Source organism: Squalius cephalus (assembly GCF_949319135.1).
Source record: "Squalius cephalus genome assembly, chromosome: 17".
Taxonomy (NCBI): Eukaryota; Metazoa; Chordata; class Actinopteri; order Cypriniformes; family Leuciscidae; genus Squalius; species Squalius cephalus.
Genome location: NC_137138.1, coordinates 10727457 through 10749194, shown reverse-complemented (window position 1 = coordinate 10749194; position 21738 = coordinate 10727457). Strand labels below are relative to the sequence as shown.

The 21738-nt window shown below is 37.3% G+C and overlaps 3 protein-coding genes across 21 annotated transcripts in view; 1 reads left to right on the top strand and 2 right to left on the bottom strand.

The window, feature by feature from the left end:
- The window catches only part of sptan1 (spectrin alpha, non-erythrocytic 1), a 31615-nt gene extending 24637 nt beyond the window's left edge, over positions 1–6978 (bottom strand). For 12 of the 17 annotated variants that reach the window (XM_079898611.1, XM_079898622.1, XM_079898621.1 and 9 more), the window contains exon 1: positions 470–487. The gene's annotated coding sequence lies outside the window, so the exon portion shown is untranslated. Of the gene's footprint in view, positions 1–469; positions 488–3321; positions 3443–3886; positions 3907–6888 lie in introns of those variants that run through there. The other 5 variants (XM_079898619.1, XM_079898620.1, XM_079898625.1 and 2 more) reach the window with 4 other exon arrangements.
- A 1435-nt stretch (positions 6979–8413) lies between these two features.
- Positions 8414–9705, top strand: LOC307145010 (uncharacterized protein). The gene is made up of 3 exons (XM_079847818.1): positions 8414–8527; positions 8599–8782; positions 9381–9705. The coding sequence occupies exons 1-3, from the start codon at positions 8463–8465 to the stop codon at positions 9696–9698; spliced, it is 567 nt and encodes a 188-aa protein (XP_079703944.1). The 5' UTR covers positions 8414–8462; the 3' UTR covers positions 9699–9705.
- Positions 9706–9797: 92 nt separating this feature from the next.
- On the bottom strand, positions 9798–21618 carry odf2a (outer dense fiber of sperm tails 2a; the record flags this gene model as incomplete). Of its 3 annotated transcripts, none has more annotated exons than XM_079847816.1 (19): positions 21162–21618; positions 20304–20423; positions 20048–20152; positions 19729–19902; positions 18318–18505; positions 18093–18231; positions 17826–17957; positions 17634–17708; positions 17481–17552; positions 16055–16171; positions 15696–15881; positions 14915–15024; positions 14665–14800; positions 14409–14519; positions 13035–13298; positions 11732–11832; positions 11317–11479; positions 11091–11216; positions 9798–11018 (listed from the first exon to the last, which is right to left on the bottom strand). In XM_079847816.1, exons 1-19 carry the CDS (start codon positions 21162–21164, stop codon positions 10845–10847), a joined length of 2496 nt encoding a protein of 831 aa, XP_079703942.1. In that variant the 5' UTR covers positions 21165–21618. The 3 variants fall into 3 exon arrangements, with proteins under 3 accessions (XP_079703942.1, XP_079703943.1, XP_079703941.1); XM_079847817.1 differs by having other exon boundaries at positions 18120–18231; XM_079847815.1 differs by having other exon boundaries at positions 10845–11018; positions 18066–18231; positions 21162–21616.
- Positions 21619–21738: the final 120 nt, after the last annotated feature.

The following is a 21738-nucleotide window of genomic DNA, read 5'->3' as shown; positions in this document are numbered from 1 at the left end:
GATCAGCTGGATGCATGCCGCCCTTCCCCCTCCCAGCCTCTCCCAAAACAATCCCATCTCAATGTCCGCTCAGATCAGACAGGAGATTACGACCAGCTCAGCCTGGTTTCAGTCCGACAGCTCTGTGGGGATAGGTGTCATGACCATGGATCTGTATCGTTAAATTTAAGCCGGCAACTGTGCGTTGGAAAAAACGCAATAGGCCACACCCATGTGCAGATCAAAAGTCAGCAGACGTGCACACTCAACCCGTGATATGTCTTTAAAAACCATGCAATCTCAGTATTCATTTTGTGACATTGTATTTAAAAACATGAAATAAGAGTTACAAAGTTAAATACACAAACAATGTAATAAAAACTCATTGTAATACAAAGCTACGCGCTCACGAGTGCCTCACTGCAGTCCAGCTGTAGCGACAGATAGCGCTTCTAAACGCGACTGCGTACTAGTGATAACACAAACTCACACTTTCTTCTCCCTCCTCGTTCCTCTCTATCATTTGTCTTAGTCTGTTGCTTCTGAATCCAACTGAATACGGCAGTCCAGCAGCACTCTGGAATATTCCCCTCTCGTTCCCACGAGCTCGTTCATTGAGCACAGCACTTCAATAACTGCCTCTTACATTCCCACCACATGATGACACAGGCAAAGTCCAACCTCTCGCCCTCCTGCAATACAGTGGCCATTTATGATTTATGAACAGGCAACCATTACAGCTTTAGAACATGGTCATGTTGAAAACCATTTCATCTTCTGAGGTTTGTGTAATAAAAAAACAACAACCATCTTTGCTGTTTTACAACCATTATGGTCAGAACCACAAACCAAAAAAAGGAAGTATGAAAAAAAAAAAAAAAACTATGGGAAGTCAATGGGGCCCATCAACTGTTTGGTTACCGACATTCTTCAAAATATCTTCCTTTTGTGTTCAGCAGAAGAAAGAAATTCATACAGGTTTTGAACAACTTGAGGGTGAGTAAATGATGACAGAATTTTCATCATTTTTGGGTGAACTATCACTATACGGATATTCCCACTCCACCCAGACAATCAGGACCCTCTAATAGCAACAAGACTGTTATTCCCATTCTCCTGATAATGAGGTTGTCCTCTGATAGACATTCTTAAGATTCTCTCAGAGAAGAGCTGGGATATTAATAACCACAAGCCTGAAGGTGACACAGATTTCCAAAGCAGTATACATATGATGGTAACAATGTGTGAGACTGAACCAATCAGGTAAAACTAGAACATCAAAATGAGTTAATTATAAAGCCCCGTTCACACCATCAGGACGCACAGTGATAAAGAGACATGATCCCATTCATTTTCAATGGCGAGCTGGCGACTTCCGGCGACACGAGCGAGTGACCGTTGGGAGAATTGTAGGCATGTCAAGTGACGTTAATCACGAGACAAAAAATTCTGAAAAGTTTATGCAAATGAGCAGTGAATTTTGCAAGCGACAACCAATAGGAGTTAAGACTGTTAGTGGAGCTCACGTCATCGTCATAATAAAATGATGTGTGGAAAAGAAATTGTCGGCAGTCTCAGGGGCTGTTCACATTATTGCATCTAAAAACATAAGGAAAACGCCTGCCATGCTGCTTTCTCCTCCATTTAAAAGTGCTTGAGAGCATTGTGTCTGCCGTCGCTAAGCAATCATAAGCCTCATTCTCCATTAAGACATGGACAGATAAATGGATTTCCAACCCTTGCATGAGCTCTACTACTAGATATATTTATGAGGATGAGAAGAACAAAAAAAACGCCCTGTACAGATATGATTTTCGTCCATCTTTGCTGAGCTTTCAATGTTTTCAAGAATTGGTTGGTTCTTGTCACATGACCTGCTGTGTGCTTGCAGCATTCTGAACAGGTGAGATTTTATTCATCTGGCTGCGGCATAGTTGTGCCTGGGAAAAAATGGCCACGTCACTCTCTACTTGAGCGCACTTGTCATGCATTTACATGTAAAATACGAACTTGAGCGTGCAAAACTACGTGGAAGTAGTGAGTTTGATTCATATATTGATAGTTTGTGTTAACTGTGTTGTCAATATGAAGCAGCGAGCAGTTTAGCACTGCTGTAGTTAATATTACAGTTTGCAGGGGCATTATGTTTATTATTAGGGATAAGAAAATGTATTATTTGACGGTTTCGAATGATGTTTAAGTCATTTTTGGAAGTATGAGTGAGTTTAATTTGTTGATTGATCGATTGATAATCTAGTTAATGATTTAATGAACCGAGCACTGCTGTAGTTTATCACAACACTCTCTAACAGCAAAATTATACTTTTAATTCTTTTAAGTCAAATTCCTTGTCAAATTAGAATGATAGCTAAGTTTTATATATCATTTGTGATTGTATTTTCTAAAGATATGGACAGACGTGCAGTCTACCAATAACATTAGAGCGACAGCACTGGGAACGCCCACCACAAGAGTCTTCACAGAACAGAGAATAGCAACATATAACGACAAAGTCGCTGGTGGTGTGAACAGGGCTTAAGGTAACACTGCTAAGATTCTTATCAGATCACAAGGTAAAAAAAACAATGCAGTGATGTAATAAGACACCCATTTCCTCAAGCATTCATTTTTCATAACACAGATGGATACCATACTCCAAACATCAGTGTTCAGCAAGAGTGAAGCACATATCATCATTAAACTCACTCCCACTATCAACCTGGGAATACCGAGAACTAAGTAAGGTCACGCTGAAAGCCTGGAAGTTTCCATGGTAACACATCTGTTTCCGAGGGGCGCTGACGTCTAAATGGAAGGATGCAGGCCTAAGGAATTTAGAGGAAATGGGTGGGATGTCTCCAAGGATTTAGTTTGGCTAATAGTAACTGTTCGAAGAGTCCAAAAAGCTGAAATAATAGCAGTTTTGCAGGGAGATCCAGAGATATGCTCATATTATTTCAGTCCTTTATCCTGTTAACTCGTTTCGAAAAAGCTTCTTTATTGATTGAGATTTGAAAGCTCCACGAACCCCGAGAACGATGATGCACTCAAACCGAGCCCATCCTAAACATAAAATATTTATGATTATATTGAGCTGCAGGGAAAAAAAAAGGTTCACTTGCAGCCTATCACAGCTGCCCAGGGATCAAAACATCACACGCAGGCGGATTTCAAGAGATTTAATCCGTGGCAGCATGTCAACTAGGGTACCATCATGCAGAACACACCCACTCAAACCATGCAACAAACACAAACAGCCTATAATAAACCAGCACTTCCATGCATTAAATATAAACAAAAGCACCAAAAGACCTCACAAATTCATAATATCCTGTTACTTACTTTAAGCCCAGGTTCTATGTGCAATGATGTTTCTTAAGATGAAGATGGGTGCATGAGTATGCAGAAAACAAAACCTCACTCTCACTGCATTTGTCTAACCATCTCCTCTCCCTCTCGCTGCAGTGCTGACAAAAGCATCAGCGCTGCAGTGACGGCCTCTGTGGGGCGACAGCCAAGGTACAGCCCAACCCATGCGTCTCTCTTTTTGAGAGAATAAGAAAAAAAACTTCACTTTCTTCCTTTCTACACTGACAATGCAAACACTTTACATTTATTTTCTCATTGCTACTACACAGCAAATCAGGGCAGAACACAAAGATACCAACACAATCTCATGGCAATTCGTAACTATTTTACATTTTGCCAAATTGGTGGCTAATTCGTATGATCTCATTCATTCGTTTTCACATAATCTTCTTACGCCCCTGTGACAGGTACGTTTATGGGTGGACTTTCACGCTTGCCTTTTCTCTAATAATCATACATTTTTGAACAATTCACAAATTGTAAAATAGTCACGTATTCCTGTGAGATCAGGTTGGAGACGCAAACTCACATATTTTACCTTCAGTTTGGGTTTAAGAAACGTGGACATGGTAACAGGTGTCTTGGGGATGGCTACAAGGCGTAATGCAAAACATTATTATTGATTAAGACATTGAGACTGGTTAATAAAAATAGAACCGGGACAAATGCACATGAACCATTTAATATATTCAAAATTCACTGCTTATGTGAGCCAAAGTAGAGCATGCGGTCTTATAGCAGCTCATGCAACACAATAACACAACACAGACGCAAGAAACAGACCATCTGATACATATCAAAGTGACAACGTAGACCACTTCAGGTTTGTGTTACACCACCAGGATGCAACCTGAAACCAGAACAATAGCACAACACACAGGCTTTGGTCTGTTTTCTATCATGTACAGCCTTACAAGACACCGTCCATCTTTAAATGTGCACCATTAATGTGACTATTTCCAAAAACCAGAGTATGGACTTAATCGAGGAAGATGTTTACACAAGCTTTGACTTACCTTTTCACTCCCATTTACATGCAATTTTCATTATTCTGATTATTTATACACACAGATTTATTCGCCGGCTCTTTTGGTATACGGTTTGGTGACGTTCCTAAAAATGTCTCCATTTCAATGTTTTTGATCATCACGTGACGTGCAACATTTTCAACATGGTCAGTGGAATAAATGGTCAGAGTGGAATAAATGTGATTAAAGTGTTTGCATGCCTAAATAAAATAAGAAACGTTTTACTACGATTATGGTTGCTACAATTATGAGCTTAATCACATCAATTCCATTCGATCAGTCGAAGTATTTTGTTTACATGAGTATAGTTTAAAGTTTAATCTAAATATTGCCTAAATGTGAGTGTGTATGATTTAAACACAGTCAGTGAGTGGTCACTGATTATTAATCTGCATCATTATGAGCACAGAGCTGCTATGAATTTAATAAAGTATTGTTCCAGTGGCACCCTAATGACCTGCACAAACTGTTTCTAATAGTCATAAGGAAATTAAAAAAAAAATCCTCATCAGGATTGGTTTAACATCTTAAACCAAGATCTCTATAATATTGTGGTGTTAAACAACTATTTGCCTCATTTATTTTCAATAAGCAGCACAGACTAAGTATGGGACCCTGGCACTTGGGAGGGGTCAACCAAAATAGTTACGCAGCTGCACTTGCAATGGCAACACGTCCCAGAGGACACCCCCACCCTTACGAAGACCCTGCGTGTTATGAGTTACGTTACATTATGAGACAGGAGACCACACCCTTTGAAAGATTTTCAACAATTTCAGCATGCATGCATGCCATCAGGCTCCGAGGAAACAGGATGGGGAGTGAACACTAGACTGTCTACACGGTTAAACAGAGACCGACCAAAGTGCTAAATTCCAGACGCTGACGGGCAGTGCAAGGTTATTTCATAATGCGTAATTTCACTAAGGTACCAGATCTGACAACAGAAACTAGGCCTGCTGATTAAAGGCAAATAAAAATCTTACTTGAAAAGTCATTGGAGATCGAACGATATAGCTTTTTATGAACGATATAGATTAGTTATCTTCAAGTGTCTGAAAAAAGATATTCGGAACAAAATTTTAACAACTGTTTTTCTGCTTTTTGGCACAATAATTAATCATTACACCAAAACAACTAATGCCCAAAAATCAGTAAAAATAAAATACTGATCAAATCAATTTTTGGTCTATCTCTACATATTACAATGAATAAGGGGCCCAGTGTGAAACTGTGAATATTAGACAGCTTAAAAGCAATGCATGCTAATGTCCGAACACAAAAAACATTCATTTTTTTTGGCTTCAGGGGGTTTTTCATAAGCGCAGCAGGGCTGTTGGCATGTCAGCAGTTGGCATGCATATTAAGTCACTCACTGCTTCACCATAAAAGTCTATGGGTTCAAAAAGCAATGGTACAAATCGTTAAAACCTTGCAGGCATGTTCAGAGGCTGTAATAATTTTTTTCCCAAAGAAAAAGAGTTAACATAAGCCAGAAGACAATGAAGTGGAGAATTTAATATACTGACAATATCACGCAAGACTATACTTTGCCTGCTCGTATCCATTCACACGATTACGCCTGATATGTTCAATTTTAAAATAATTATGACTTTACTTCAAGGAATTTATGTAGCATACTTAGTTTATTAATAATCATTTAAACATTGTTGTTATTAACGGTTTTCCAACATTAATTTCAAAGTAAACATCATCCACTTAAAAACACACAGCTATGGTTAAGTTAAATATGCAACTGTGTTAATAATAAATGGTAAGAAGGCCATCAGAAAACAATAAAAGCAGAGCCAAAGCCCAGGCCTCATATCAGAGCAATAATCCAATGACAGACACAGAGAGAAAAAGGCGCTGGGCGGATCCTCTAACGTTATAGCCTGAATGCATATACGTCTATAAATGTACATTAACCCAATGAAAATACACAAATTGCGTGTTCTGTATCGGTAGAAGAAGATACGTTGTTGAAATAAATGTCTTTCTTTGGAAGAGCATTTGGAATTGGAGGAGGTTGCTGGTTTATTTGCATGTACAAATGCCTTCCAAACCCAATTAATATAATTAAATAAGGTTTTATTTAATAATTTAAAACGTCTCTGTAGTCCTATAGATTTAAATGAATCTTGTTGCACATTGTACTGTATCCGTGTGTAATGTTTAATTTATAATCTAGCCGTGTATAGTATCTGGGTTAGCTCTGCAGCTAACGACTTCATTGGGCAGGGCAATGAAAGCTCGTCTGAGACAACATTAACGCGTGATGTTCGCACAACAATGTAATAACAGTATATTTATAACACAATGAAAGAAATGTGCTGTTCTAGATAACATTAAACAGATGGAAATGGAGGCTAAAACGCCCAGCACGGCCCTCGGCATAGCAAACGCGAAATAAACCAAACCGTTGGTATAGTTTGCAATAAAACGTCCTGTATTTGTGTTTTGTTTGTAAAAATGCACAACTGTACAAATTAAATTTGGTGTAATAGCCTACCTTGCTGGAGGTTTTGCTCTATTTTTCTGAGGCTGGGTGGCAACGGGTGGCGACCAGAGCGAATGAAATAGCAGCGTAGCCCGAGCTATCGAATGAAACGAGCTGCGCGAGACAGTGACATCATGCACTGCAGCAACCAGCCGAACGCTGCCGGAAAATGCCGAAGCGGTCTAGTGCGCTCCCCTCCCACTCAAATTAGATTTAAAAGCTCTGTGTTTTACATTTAACAAAATACGTTTATTTATAGTCATAGATATATAACAGATATAAATGTTGGCTCATTTGTTTTTTGCAATTTGCTGCTGAAAGTCAATTTAGCATGTTTGATCAATAGCTATCATTTGGTGAATTTCCTGACTGTACCTAATTAATTTAATTGATTCTGCATCTTTTTTTAATTCCTGGCACTGCAGTTCTCCTGGTCCGGAAAAATGCTGCCATAATAAATTTGGTCTCTATGGTTTCTGCTGTAACACAGTGTCTTGGCACATCCAGGTGAAATGGTTGAGAAATGCCTATATAGGCTAAAACGAGGATGATAATAATAATAATAAAAAAAATCTGAGATACTTTGGAACAAGTTTCTGAGGCAAAACAGCAATGTAGTCAGAAGTGAGGACAGATTACATCACTTTCTTTCCTGAGTCTGACAAAGCACAATGTTCAAGTAGAACCTTCTGGAAGGGAGTACTAATTAAAGGAGACAATTTTGCAAATATAATTATCTCCCAAGCAGGGAAATAGAGAACACAGAATTCAAAAGAGCCAGAAATATCATAAAGAAGGTCTGTAGAAGCAAGAAGAGTTTTGGCTTGTAAAGAGAAATTGTAATGACCCACAATAGATAAAATAACCTACATGTTTGAAATTAAATTCAGTCCTCTTTTCTTTTTTTTAAAGCCTGTATTCACACATATTTTGCAACCTTAAATTGCAAATCACTCAAGTCTAGAGTCGTTCAAAGTGGTTGTCTTTGATGGCCCAATTTTGTCTATTGTTTTGGAGACTTACGCTGTTTTGTTTCTAAAAGGTCCATGTCATGAATGTGTGTGAAACTAGGAGGGGGAGGGAGGGGTACAGAGAATGTAGCAAGGAGAAGCAAAATAGTTGCAACATCTCCCTTGAGAAAACAATGTAACATTTGAACAATTTGTTAAAAAGAAATGGAAACATTAAAGACACAAGTTTAAATCAATTTGGGCAAATTTATGATTTAAATGTTAAGTTAAGACTAAGTTAAAACTAAGTTAAGTTTCCCAAACAGAAAAATAACCCATATTAGCCTACTAGCTACATGCTACTTAGACTTTTAGTTTTAAAGTTATATATATATATTATATTTGTTGGTTTGTGGTGCCTAAATGCTGCTGCAAACAAAAGTCCAATCCTGCAACCATTATGTAAATAAAACACAAATGTCTCTATTCACGTATTTTTGTGTAGATCGCCCATTACTCTTACATGAATGAGAACCATCAATAGCCTCCCAGTGTATAAATCACAAGACTCCTCAACAGGCCTTCATTACTCTGATCTCTGCACTTCGGTTCACATGTGTAAGCAGAGTTGAGGAAATGCCAGCGTGTGATTTCTGCGGATACGGCCCGGATGAGAATATCGACGGTATCTCATTCTACAAGTAAGCATGTGACCAGTTTGTCTGATGGTAAAACAACACCTTTCTGTTACTGATGATCCTGTTTCTCTCAGATTCCCATTACAAGAAGAGCATCGCCGCCATTGGCTAGTCAATATGAGGAGGGATGCTGAATGGACTCCATCCGAATCCTCTTCTCTGTGCTCCGCTCATTTCACTCCGGATTGTTTTGAATCTGGATCTGCGCGTTTACACTCAGACGCGATTCCGACTATATTTAATTTTACACAGTCCACGGTAAGTCTTTCTATTTATCTATGGAGGACTTGGTATAGGCCTAATTGAGTAATGTATGTTTAATTGACACTGAAATATTGTGACAACTAGTCCCCGCCTTCCCTATATGACCCTGGATCACAAAACCAGTCACAAGTAGCAAGGGTAGGCCTATATATTTATGGCAATAGATCAATTATCGAATTAAAAATTATGGCAATTATCGATTTTTCGATAGGCTATTAAGTAAAGATCATGTTCCATGAAGATATTTTGTAAATTTCCAACCGTAAAACATATAAAACATTTGTTTTTGTGAGTGAATGCAGCACAATCGCGAACAATAATGGACAACTTTAAAGGCGATTTTCTCAATGTTTCGATTTTTTTGCACCCTCAGATTCCAGTTTTTCAAATAGTTGTATCTCAGCCACATATTGTCCTATCCTAACAAACCACACATCAATGGAAAGCTTATTTATTCAGCTTTTAGATGATGTGTACATTTTGTGGTCCAGGGACACATATGTGTAATATTTTATCCACGAAGAACCTTGTACAGAAGGTTCTGGTTTAACAAACAATTATATTTTATAAATTAACACTCTTTGTGTTTCAGAATCAGATTCTAAAGGACATTGAAAATGTCCTTCCACACCAAGGAGCATCCGAGTCAACCGGTTCATCCAGATCACCCTGCTGTGACTGTTATAAACGTCTTCAAGTCACAGAAAGAAATTACCATCTGAAATTAGCTGCTGCTCAGCTTCAGATAAAAGAGTACAAAAATAATCTAGTGGAGGAGTCACGGAAAGCAACCCAATGGCAGAAGAGAGCAATAGTTTTGCAGAGTGCAATCAGAGCAATGAAACAAAGGGGGTCAATAATACCTGCAACAAGAAAAACTTCTACACCTAAAACTAATAATTTGGACTGAAATATATTTGGACATTGAGGATTACATGGAGAAACAAAGCATTATATTTTGATTTGGTTGCAATTGCAATTGAATCAGTTTTCTTCAAACACATAAAGTGGGTTAATAAAGCACAAGACTTTATATACATCAGTACAGTGTAATACACTTGATATGTATATAAATATTCTTACCAATTAAAAAAATACATACCATTGCATTTCATACAAGCACAAACATTGAAGCATTATGGTTTGGTTATTCTTACACGATGGTACATCAGATAAATAAAACAAAAATACACAAAAGTGCAAGTATAACTTTAAACAACAACAAAAAGATGGATCATTACAGTAATGTAAAAATGTATAGCACCAATAAACATTTTATTACTGGAGTTCTATGCTCTCAGCCTAAGGAAGACAACAATTTAACATACATCTTGACTCAAAAGATGCTTTCTACATTGTTATTATATAGAAAGATTCACATAATGAACCTGCTATAGTAAACAAAAACTTTGGCTAAAAAAACAAAATGATAAATCCTGAGTTTGTTGTCATTTTGTCTCTTAAAACCAATTCAAGTACTAAGCAAATTCAGATATGAGCAGGTGATCGTGACGTTTTAAATGGGATTTTATGGATATAAGAGATTATGATTAAGACTCTTACTGTGCCTCTCAACCATCATCATACTGTAGATACTGATATTATTTAAGCTGAAAGCAATTAGATAATACAGAGGGTCAAATCAGATTCTACAACTAAAAAGCAAATTGTATGTATTATAACCAGATGAAAGTAAAAAATATCAAAGAAGATTAAATCGACAATAGCCATTACTGTAAATGCAGTAAAGCCTTCCTTATTGCCATGTAAATTAAGGAAGAAGAGTTATGCATGAAGATAATAATAGCTTGAGGTCTGTTTATCGCATAATGACCACCTTGAGACAGGGCAAAATGAGACAAGATACGAATTTGTCTATAAGACCACTGTTCTCATTCTAGGATGGATATGTAATACTAAAGAGTCTTAGTACTCACCAGAATGACCATGTCCAATAAATAAGCCTTTTAAGAGTAAAGTACAAAGCACAGCAAAGTCAAGAGGTCATCAGTTGTGAAAAGTAGACTAATACATGTCAAGATTTCTGAAAGAGTTTTCAGATTGGTGAAGGCGTGCGGAACGAGGACCCAGTGAGAGCAGGATCTCCAAACACATTGACGTAAGAAGATTTTAGGAACTGGACATAGCTCTGGAGGCTACGGTTTGTGCTGTCGGACTGCTCCAGTCTGTCCTTGACGTCTTGTAAACGGCTCTGGTATCTCCGTTCAGCCTGTAAGGAAGTTCATGGATGTTTTGACGAATTTATTTCAAAGAAATTCACAAATGGGGAAATTTCACTGACCTCCTCTTTGGCTCGTTGTAACTGGTTCAGCTCAGTTTTTATTCGGCTCATTTGAGTCTCTAGGTCGACAATTTTGGACTGAGTAACACGCTCTTTAGAGACTGCTCGCTCCCTGGTCTGAGTAACCTGACAATCAACAGGGAATACTCAATGAAACAAACAAAAGCTTTGCAAGATGAAAACAGAGATGATTGAATCCATGAGTTCATGGCAGTTTGGGCCAGACCTGCCGACGAGCATCGTCCAGGGCTTCCTCCAGCTGTCGAGTCAGAATACTGCACTCCCGAGACTTTTCTTCCAGACGCACCTGGTTGCTATGAATAGTCTCTTCACGTTTTGAAATCACCTGGATGAGGTCTCGATTTTGTGAGTTAGACTCCTCTAGCTTCCTGTTGACAACATGGAATAGAGCATGTTAATGGGAAATTGAAAATTGTGTCATCATTTCCTCACCCTCATGTCGTTCAAATCCAAACCTGTAAAACTTTCTTCTTTGGAGTATAAAAGAAGATTTTTTAAGAATGTTGGGAACCAAACATTGGAACTAAAGAATGTTGACAGAACTATACCTTTAAGAGATTAAAATACTTTAAAATAAATGACAGACAATTAACGAGGGATAAAAGGACGAAGCGACAGACCGTTCAAGGCCCTCTGCTTTGTGTTGAAGCTGCTTGTTTTCCTCCAGTAACAACATGTTCTTGTGTCTCAACATCTCTGCCAGACTTCCCTGTTGCTCCGCCTACACACAATCAACCAGAAAACATAACATTCTATCAATAAAAACATAATTTATGTACCGGTACTAAAGAAGGCCACTAAAAATACAATTATTTTACAGATTGTTTTTGCTATTACTTAATTTTTTTATTGAAAAAATAACACCAAAATTAAACCTTAAAAAAAACCTGACAATATTCTACCCTCTCGAAGGAACAAATTTTGCACCACTTCTGTTAGTCAAGGTTTCTTGCAACATAAACTTCATAATTTAGCTATACACAATCATTTTCCACCCTTTTCCTTTTCACTGACCCTTTAGAATCAAATGGGCTCTTCCTGCTACTGTACTTAGTACTAATGTATGTAAATTTTACAGCGTCTGTGAGGAATGACTAACCTATTTGCATATGAAATGAGAAAAAACAGCCCTGCCAAGTTGCTGAATTCTGAATAGCCATTGATATGGTAAATGTAAGCAGTCACATGCAGTGTTGAGGAAAGCTACTTTTAAAAGTCATGCGTGACAATATTGCGTTACTCCCTAAAAAGTAACTAATTGCTAGTTACTTTTTATACAATATAATGTATTGTTGCTTTTGGGCTACTTTATCTCACCTGGCTGAGGCTCAGTTTCTTCCAGGCCTTGCAGGGGTTTGCCAGTGTTTAACGCAGTAATGCATTTAACAACATAGCCTTTTTTTAAAAAACACATTTAAAACATTATTATATTCCTACCACTTAGAATATTTCTTGTCCATTAGAAGTATGCATGCCATACAAAAGATCTCTTTTTAAAAGTTTACTGTTTATTTTACCTACTGTACAATTCTTTTTATTGAAAGTTATTTGTTACTTTTGTACTTCTGTTCCCACACACGCATATGAGTGTGCATGACTAACTGACAACGTCATGGCAAAGAAAGAGAATATTAATTTAATTCAGTAGTTTAAAAAATGTACTGAAAAGTGAAAAGTAAAATGGATTAATAAAAAATAAAAAAACTCATATATTAATGTGTAAATTAAAAGTAATGAGTTACTTTAAACGTTACATCTCATAGTAGTGTTGTCGATACTTTTTGTACTTTTGTAGCTTTTTTTATTAAGACGTTTTTGTTGCACCACCAACAATGTTCTTCCAGTGTTTTTTTCTGAAATAACTGGCCGTGTTTTTAATATTAAATGCAAACTAGTTTCAAGGACTTAAGCCGAACAACACACCTTGATGCGAAGCTCTGCGAGGGAGGTGCTGAGCTCTGCGTTTCTTCTCTCTTGCAAGCGTTCTTTCTCGTGAGCTTCCTGCAGCTGCAGTTCGGCATGTCTCAGAGCTTCAGGAAGCGGCTCCAGTTCCGCCAGACGACCGTGAAGCTGCTTCCTGACCTGCTGGATCTCCTGGTCTAGCTCGTCTCTTACAGTCTGAGCTTCACTTTCAGCCACCTGCAGGCGTGCAGAGTACTCGTCTGCTTCGGCACGGGTCTTCTGAACCTATCAATTCAAAGAAACAGGGAAGAGTTTATAGACGGACACATACAGACACTCAAAAAATAAAATAAAAATAAAAAAAGTACACAGAGTGGTAAGAATTAAACAACTGATTTCTCTGAAGATATTTACAATTGTTTTCAATTTTAATGTTTGAAAATGTACTTTATTCGTGTGATGACAAAGCTGAATTTTCAGTTGCATTACTCCAATCATAAGGGTCGCATGATCCTTCAGAAATCATACCAATATGATAATTTGGTGTTACATTATTATTATAATTTAATATTTTTGTGGAAACCAAAATGATGATTAGAAAGTTCAAAAGAAAAGCATTTATTTGAAATAGAAATCTACTGTCACTTCTGATCAATTTAATGCATCCTTGTTTAATAAAAGTATTAATTTCTTTCTTTTCCTTTTTTAACTCTTATCTCAAACTTTTTGAATGAAAGTTTACCATGGTTTCCACAAAATTAAGATTTTAGATTAACATTTTTTTCAACATTAAATAATAATAAAAAATGTTTTCTGAGCAAACAAGCATATTAGAATGATTTCTGAAGGGTCGTGTGACACTGAAGACTGGAGTAATGATGCTGAAAATTCAGCTTTGCCATCACAAGAATAAATTACATTTTAAAATATATTAAAATAGAAAACAGTTCTTTTAAATTGTAATATTTCACAATATTAATGTTTTTACTGCATTTTTAGCGCAATTTTCCACCGGACAAAATTGCGATTGTTAACTCATGATTTCTGTTCTGTCTGTGCGCACCAATTTTGCACTTCTATCTACTCCTCAACCAGACCACCTAGAGACTTCGGGTTTTCGGCATTATGTTAAAGAAGGTCTAATCTCGGGAACGCACAAAAAAAATCCAGGAAAAGATTTACTATCTCTTAGTGTTGTGATCCCATGACGTCAGAAAATTGCGCTAAAACACTTACTGAGTTTTTATTACTTGTTTAATCAAATAAATGCAGCCTTAGTAAGCGTAAGAAATTTCTTTCTAAAACATAAAACAAAACTTATTTTTTCCAAACTTTTAACTGGTAATGTAGTACCTGAAATTCGTAAATGGGTTTGTTAGAATTTGAGGATCACACCTGGGCTTTATAGCTGTCCACCAAGCTCTCATACTGTTTCACGGAAACTTTGACCTGCTGGACCTCAGACTGGGACAATGACAACTTCTCTTCCAAGGCAGACGAAGTGGCCTGCATAAGCACAGCAATTCAACTTTCATCTGTATTCATTTATCATAAAGGCACGAGGACAACTGAGAGATTATGAGTAAAATGGCAATCAACTGAAAAAAGAACAAATTGGAGATTTGTACTGTATGGCTGCAAATGGACAAACCTTAAGGCTCTGGTTCTCCAGGCGTATAGTAGTGCTCTCGTTATTGAGCTCATGAAGGCGATCTAAGAGTCCTTCTCTCTCAGTTCGGGCTTTCTCTTCCTGCCCATGCAACTGTTCCGTCAGGTCTGTAATACGGCTAAAAGACACAAGAATGGTTTGCATGGCTTTCTGGGAGGCTTTTTACATCTGTATACAATTATTCAGAATTAGGATTTGTATAATTATACAAGGGATACAAATCCCTGCTGACCTGTTTAACAATGCGAACTCCATCTCTAGCTGTCCTTTATCCTTCATCTCTTTTGCGTGGCGACTGCTCCAGTTCTCTGCAGCTGACACAGCATCTGACAACTGTGCTTCCTGTGAAAAAAAGATTCATTATTTTATATTTTTATATTATATAAGACAAAATCTACACTAGCATTCAAAAGTTTGGAGTCAGTGAGATTTTATTATTTTTTTGAAAGAAGTCTCTTTTGCTCACCAAGGATGCATTTATTTGATCAAAAATGGAGAAATATTATTACAATTTAATATAACTATTTTAATATATAGTTTATTCCTGTGATGGCAAAGCTGAATTTTCAGCATCATTACTCCAGTCTCACATTATCCTTCAGAAATCATTCTAATATGCTGATTTGCTAAAAAAAATAAAAAAAATAATTGTATTGTCAATGTTGAAAACAGTTGTGCTGCTTAATATTTTTATGGAAACCGTGATACATGTTTTTCAGGTTTTGTTTTATTAATAGAAAGTTCAAAAGAACCACATTTATTTTAAATAAAATATTTTATACCATTATATATTTCAGTCTTGATTAATTTAATGTATACTTGCAAAAGCTGACCCCAAACTTTTGTACAGTAGTGTACATTGTAAACCTTCCATTTCCAGAATGACAAACTAACCAGAAGTGATGTCAGATGCAATATTTACAGCAGAATACTACAGTTTGAAACACTTATCATAGCAAACTGTAATTTTAAAAACCTGTAAGCAGTATACACATTGAGCTCATTCCACTCACTATCTCCATGAGCTGGGCGCTGAGCTGTCCAACAGTTTCTTCACTGCGCTGGGCCCGCTGTTTCTGAGCCCGCGTGGCTTTCTTCAGTGACTCTTTATCAGCCTCTGCTTGCTGCCTGAGGTCTCGCAACTGATTCTGCAGGTGATCTACCTCCCCCTGCTGCTGGCTGATGGATCGCTCTAGATTCTGAACCAAATGGATTTTACATATTATTTACATTTTATTATATATGAAGATAATATTTGAATGAATTATATAGACAATATCTGAAATCGTCCATACATGTCTTGTAGAATAAACACTATAAAATAAGATAGTGGTAGATGTTGCTTGAATACTAATGATGCTGTATGCATTACCCTGATCTGAACATTAAGGCGGTTATTCTCTCCCTCTTTATTGCGCAGTTGACCCTGCAGATGGGCTCGGGTGGACTCCAAGACTTTGGACAGTTCACTGGTGGTCTTTGCACTCTCCTGTTACAATGGGAAATGAAAAGGGCTTAAATAAATGACAGTCCCATGTCTAAAACATTCTAAAAAATATTGTTTACTAGGGCTGCATGACACTGAATAAAAACATATATTTAAATATATTTAAAAACTGAAAACAAACATACATGTTTCACATTCTTTTTGTGAGAAGAAAGCATCACTACAACTTCTGAAATTGAACAGCAGTGTTTTACTGTAGCTGTGTCATTTTAACATTAGTGTAAACCAGGGGCTTTAGGATTTTGGGTAGGCCTACATTAGATTTATTTAATAACAGAAATTGAATAATCAAATGTAAAAATAAAATGATAAATTTTTTAATTAATTAAATACACTGATTCTTATTAAAGCTACAGAAGTCCAAGTGACTACAGTGGCTCAATCTTAAGTTTATAAAGCGACGAGAATTTTGTGCGCAAAAAAAACCCAAAAATAAAAATAAAAATTATTCCACTATTCATTTCCTTCTCTCTGGGCCTCGAGTTTTTTCACGTAGTATAACTGCGCAGCGCATCTGTGTTGTACGTCACACGCATCACACACATCACACACATGACCAGCGTCGGCCAATAGTGAGCCTACGTGTGACGTACAACACAGATGCGCTGCGCAGTTATACTACGTGAAAAAACTCGAGGCCCAGAGAGAAGGAAATGAATAGTGGAATAAAGTCGTTATTTTTGGGGGGTTTTGCGCACAAAAAGTATTCTTGTCGCTTTATAAACTTAAGATTGAGCCACTGTAGTCACTTGGACTATATTAACGATGTCTATAATTTTCTGGGCCAGCAAGTTATAATGCCTTAGAAGCCTATGGAGGAGTGAGACAGCACTCAGATTTAATCAAAAATATCTTAATTTGTGTTCCGAAGATGAACGAAGGTCTTAGGGGATTGGAACAACATGAGGGTGAGTAATTACTGACAAAATTTTCATTTTTTGGGTGAACTAACCCTTTAAGACATAACTGACTGTGTTTATGTGAATACTCACCAAGACGGGCATTTTGACATAATTTTGTGTGTATTTGGCCATATAAGCTGCGGAAAGGAACAGAATTCGAGAACATGCGCTGTCCGACACAGGTGGCTTTCTGTGCGTATGAGTACTTCGTTTATTGCATTTAATGACATTAAGCATGTCACATGTATGTAACAGTCATGTGTCCAGTTTACTCTCTGCGATCCAAAACTTTGACTTTTTGTTATCTTTTTGGGTATTAAATTCAAGCAGTTATCGCAAGCCGTTGCATATTGCGATATTTCGATATATCGTGCAGCCCTATAGTTTACCTTTTCGCTCTCTAACAATGAAGTGAGCTGGTCAACCTCTCTCTCTTTGTCTTGAAGCTTTACAAGAATACGCTGGAAGACAGAAATGAGTTCAGCGTTAAAACTAAGAAATCAAAAATAGCGCAGCATACTTTATGCAAACGCAGCACAAACCGAATTGTCTTCTTCCACATCAGAAAGTCTTTTCAGAAGCTCGTCTTTCTGCTCCAAGAGTCTTAGTGAGTCCATCTGTTACAAAACAAGTAGTAAAAAAAGGTTATTAATCTTTACGGTTTTTAGTACAGTGAAATGTAATCGTCTAATAATAATATACTTTGAATTTATTGGTTAGAGGCAAAGCAGTACCTCTCGACTATGTTGTTCTCTCAGAAGGTGTCTGAGGGCTCTGTTAGTGATCTCAAAAGTCTCCAGTTTCTGAAGCAAGAGCTCTTTCTGTCGGGCCAAGAGTGTTGAGTCTGACCCTGACATCTTTTTCTCCTGTACAAATATATAAAAAATATTTTTAAAGCGTATCTGATATTGTACATGATACCGTACAACATCATGTTTCAAAGTGGTTTCAAAGTTCTGTAGAGAAATATCCACCCAGAACTGTTCAGCTATTTTGCTCACACTCGCACTCCTGGACATATGGCTGACCGTTTCACGGAGAGCCGACACCTGCTTGGCGGCTGCACTGCTGTCCATCTCTGCTTCCAGCAGCTTTTTGAGTAGAACATCTTTGTCTAGCTGCATACTGTCCCTCTCTAGTCTAGACCAGAAGAAATGGTTCAAATTATATTAGAGAAATTTAGTTATATGTAATAAAATGTTTAAACGTCAATGTTTTCATCATACCTCCCAAAATCATTCTCCACTAGCATCTTCCCCATGGACTCCCGTAGGCGGGAGTTCTCCTGCTCTGTGGCCTCCAGCTCCCGGGCGACCTCTGCGAGCTCCTCCTCCTGCTCAGCAATGACACGCTGTGATGCGTTCAACCTCTCTGACTGACGCTCCAGCAGCTGCTCCTTCTTACGAAGCTCAACCTGCAAACACAAACATCACCATTTGCTTTTATTTGTGTACAAACAAACAACTTAAAGAGCACTGACCTGTACCACCTGACTGCTGCAAATTCATTTTGGCGTTGATAGTGTTGCCATTGAAACGCATAAATTCAAGTCACAAACACCTCAGAGTATAACATCACGGGTTTCCATCTCTTCCAAATTACAGTAGTTATGGCGTGAACGCAGCATAAGCTCATTGTTTTGGTTCAGGAGGAACTGTTTCGGCTGCGGTGCTCAGTGACTGACGTCGGTCTAACTCTGCATAACATTAAACGCGCTTATGATGTGTGATGTCTGTGCAAGCAGGGTGCGCGGAGGTATAGAAATACAATAAGTTGACAGGCAGGTAGGACATCGTATCATTCGGACCGAATATAATGATTGGACAAACATTTGATTGGCCTATGCCTTCCATAGACAATATATAGCCTACATATAAATACATGTAGACCACTTAACTTAGTGATTGCTATCAGGATGTGAAGGGATTTTCAACCAGCATAAAAAAATAAAAATTCTGGAACAAATCACCTACCCTGCCTTTAACTGTTAGTATTTATCAATTATGTACATGTGCGTATACACACACAACCAATAAATAGTTTGGGGTAAGAGATCAAGATTTTTTTGATTAATACTTCTATTCAGCAAGGGCGCATTAAATTGATAAAAAAGTGAAAGACACTTATAATGTTACAAAAGATTTGTATTTTAAATAAATTCACTTCTTTTGAACTGTCTATTCACTCTATTCACATTCAAGTATATAGAAAAATATTACAGTTTCCACAAAAATAACAGAATAACAACAGAAAATGTATCTTGACTTGAGCACCAAAGCATAGAATGATTTCTGAAGGATCATGTGAAGTAATGATGCTGAAAATTCAGCTTTGCCATCACAGGAATAAAATTTAAAAATATATTACAATAGAAAACAGTTATTTTAAATTGTTATGATATTTCACAATAGTATCGTATTTACTGTATTTCTGAGAAAATAAATGCAGCAATGGCTGGCTTAGAAACTTCTTTCAAAAATATAAAAAAATCTTACCAACCCCCAAACTGTACAGTAGTACAGGTAATAGTGTGTTTATAAATGGATGAATATTTCCCAGTATATAAAGTAAAATATTTCTCCCTAAAAAAAAGAATGACAGATAAATTATCCATTTCTCCAATCTATCTTTTCTCACCTCATTTTTCAGAGAGCTGACCTCTGTCATCAGGCTGTCGATCTTCCTCTCGTACTGATTGATGCGTCCATGGAGTGCCTCTTCCTCATCAGTGGAGAGATCTTCTATTCGGAGAGGAGACTGGGAGCGTTCAGGTTCCTGTGGAGGCGTTATCTCCAGACGATGAGTCTGTCCCTAAAACATACATAAACATGAAAACATCTGAAATAACAGAAAATGGTTTTCTTCTGTAAAAGAAAATTACTCACCGCAGTGTGAAAGATTGTAAATGAATTGAGCACAAGCACAAATGGGAATGTATCTGTAATATTTGACTGACCTCCCACTTATATGAGGCTTCTCTTGTTGAGGCCTTGCCAGGTGGGATCCACGGGACCCTCGTCTTTACCTTAGCAGTATGATGCAAGCCACTTTTTGTCTTAACCTGGAACATAAAGGACATACAAGTCTCACGGAACTTTGAAATGAAATGAAAGTGAAGCTGCACAACTTTTTGGTTTTATAATAGGTTACTATAAATTTAAGGGTATTTCAAGGATGGGTTTCAATGCACATGCTACAAGATGATGCTATACCTGGGCTGTCTTGGTAGGGCTGCATTTTGTGCTCTTCTTCACATGCACGTGCACAGGTGTGGTCTCGTTCACATGCACGTGCAGAGGTGGGGAGGAGGAGCTTGTTCTCGTTGCTTTTTTCTGCATAAAAATTATAATAACAATAAGGCAACATACAATCCTGCACATCAGGTCAACTATCCATTTGCATGAAAAGCACTGTTGTAATTTGCACTCTAATATTTGCACTCATAAAAATGCATGTAATATTAAAGAAAAAAACGTGTGTGTATACTGTATATATATATATATATATATATATATATATATATATATATATATATATATATATATATATATATATATAAAATATTCACCAGGTATTTGTTTATGGATTGGGAACACATGGCTAAAGTATAATTTGACTGATCACACATCTTCAGGTCATGTTTCAGAGTTTAGTACTCAAGACTATCAGAGGTAAACCGAGACTACCACAACAGACACTCTTACAATCATGACTGACATCTGGCTTAATGTAAAGGTAACAACAAATTCAAGATATGCAAGTGTATGTACATAACCATATAACGTTAGCACCATCAATGGATTCAGAAGTGAATGAACGCCAAAGAGAACACTGAGCTACAAGATGACAGGCAATATACCTGCTAGGAAGCAGAAGATAGCTTTCACACAACATATAAACAAAGACTGCGAAACAGAAATGAAGTAGAAATCATGAATAAAACAGAGAAGCTGCAAATGCAGCTGGAGAATTGTCCATACACCAAGAGAAGTAGCTATAGTTTGGAGATGTCTACAATACATAGTCGTTAAAGCATGAAGTGAAACGTATTTATTTGCAAGCCATCTTACCATGCGAAATTACAAACATTCAAACGACGATATGGGTAAAATGTACATAAAAATAGTTGCGAACTACTTGAGTTTTCTTGTCATCCCAGAGTCTCCAAACCATTTTCCGGTGGGTAATCGGTTTTTCATTTGATTGGCTGATTCAAAATGTTTCGCTGCCGGTGCGTGATCGTGATTGGAGGAAATCGCCTGACCTTGCTCAACGTTATGGTAGTACGCTGTCTATAGCAACGGTGTCCCTAGAAACCAAGCCTAACAAAGGCCCAAGCTACAGTTGTTGTCAAGGTAGAATGACAAGGATAGCAATATCATTCCCGTGATAATCTTTGCCGACCAGACAACAAACATGTTTTGAAAGAGCTATCTCTTATTTGGTTTCATTGTCCGTTAATAAACCGACGCTGGAGAGCTCACAACTGCAGGAAAATGAGAAAACGAGAAGTAGCCTAATGTCTGTGAAGAGTTGGCTTTCAAAATAAAAGCGTTGAAAATAGAAAGGGGAATAAATTATATATTTATTATTTATTTTATTTTAATATGTAAAATGAAAGCTTATTGATATTGTGTAAAGGAATAG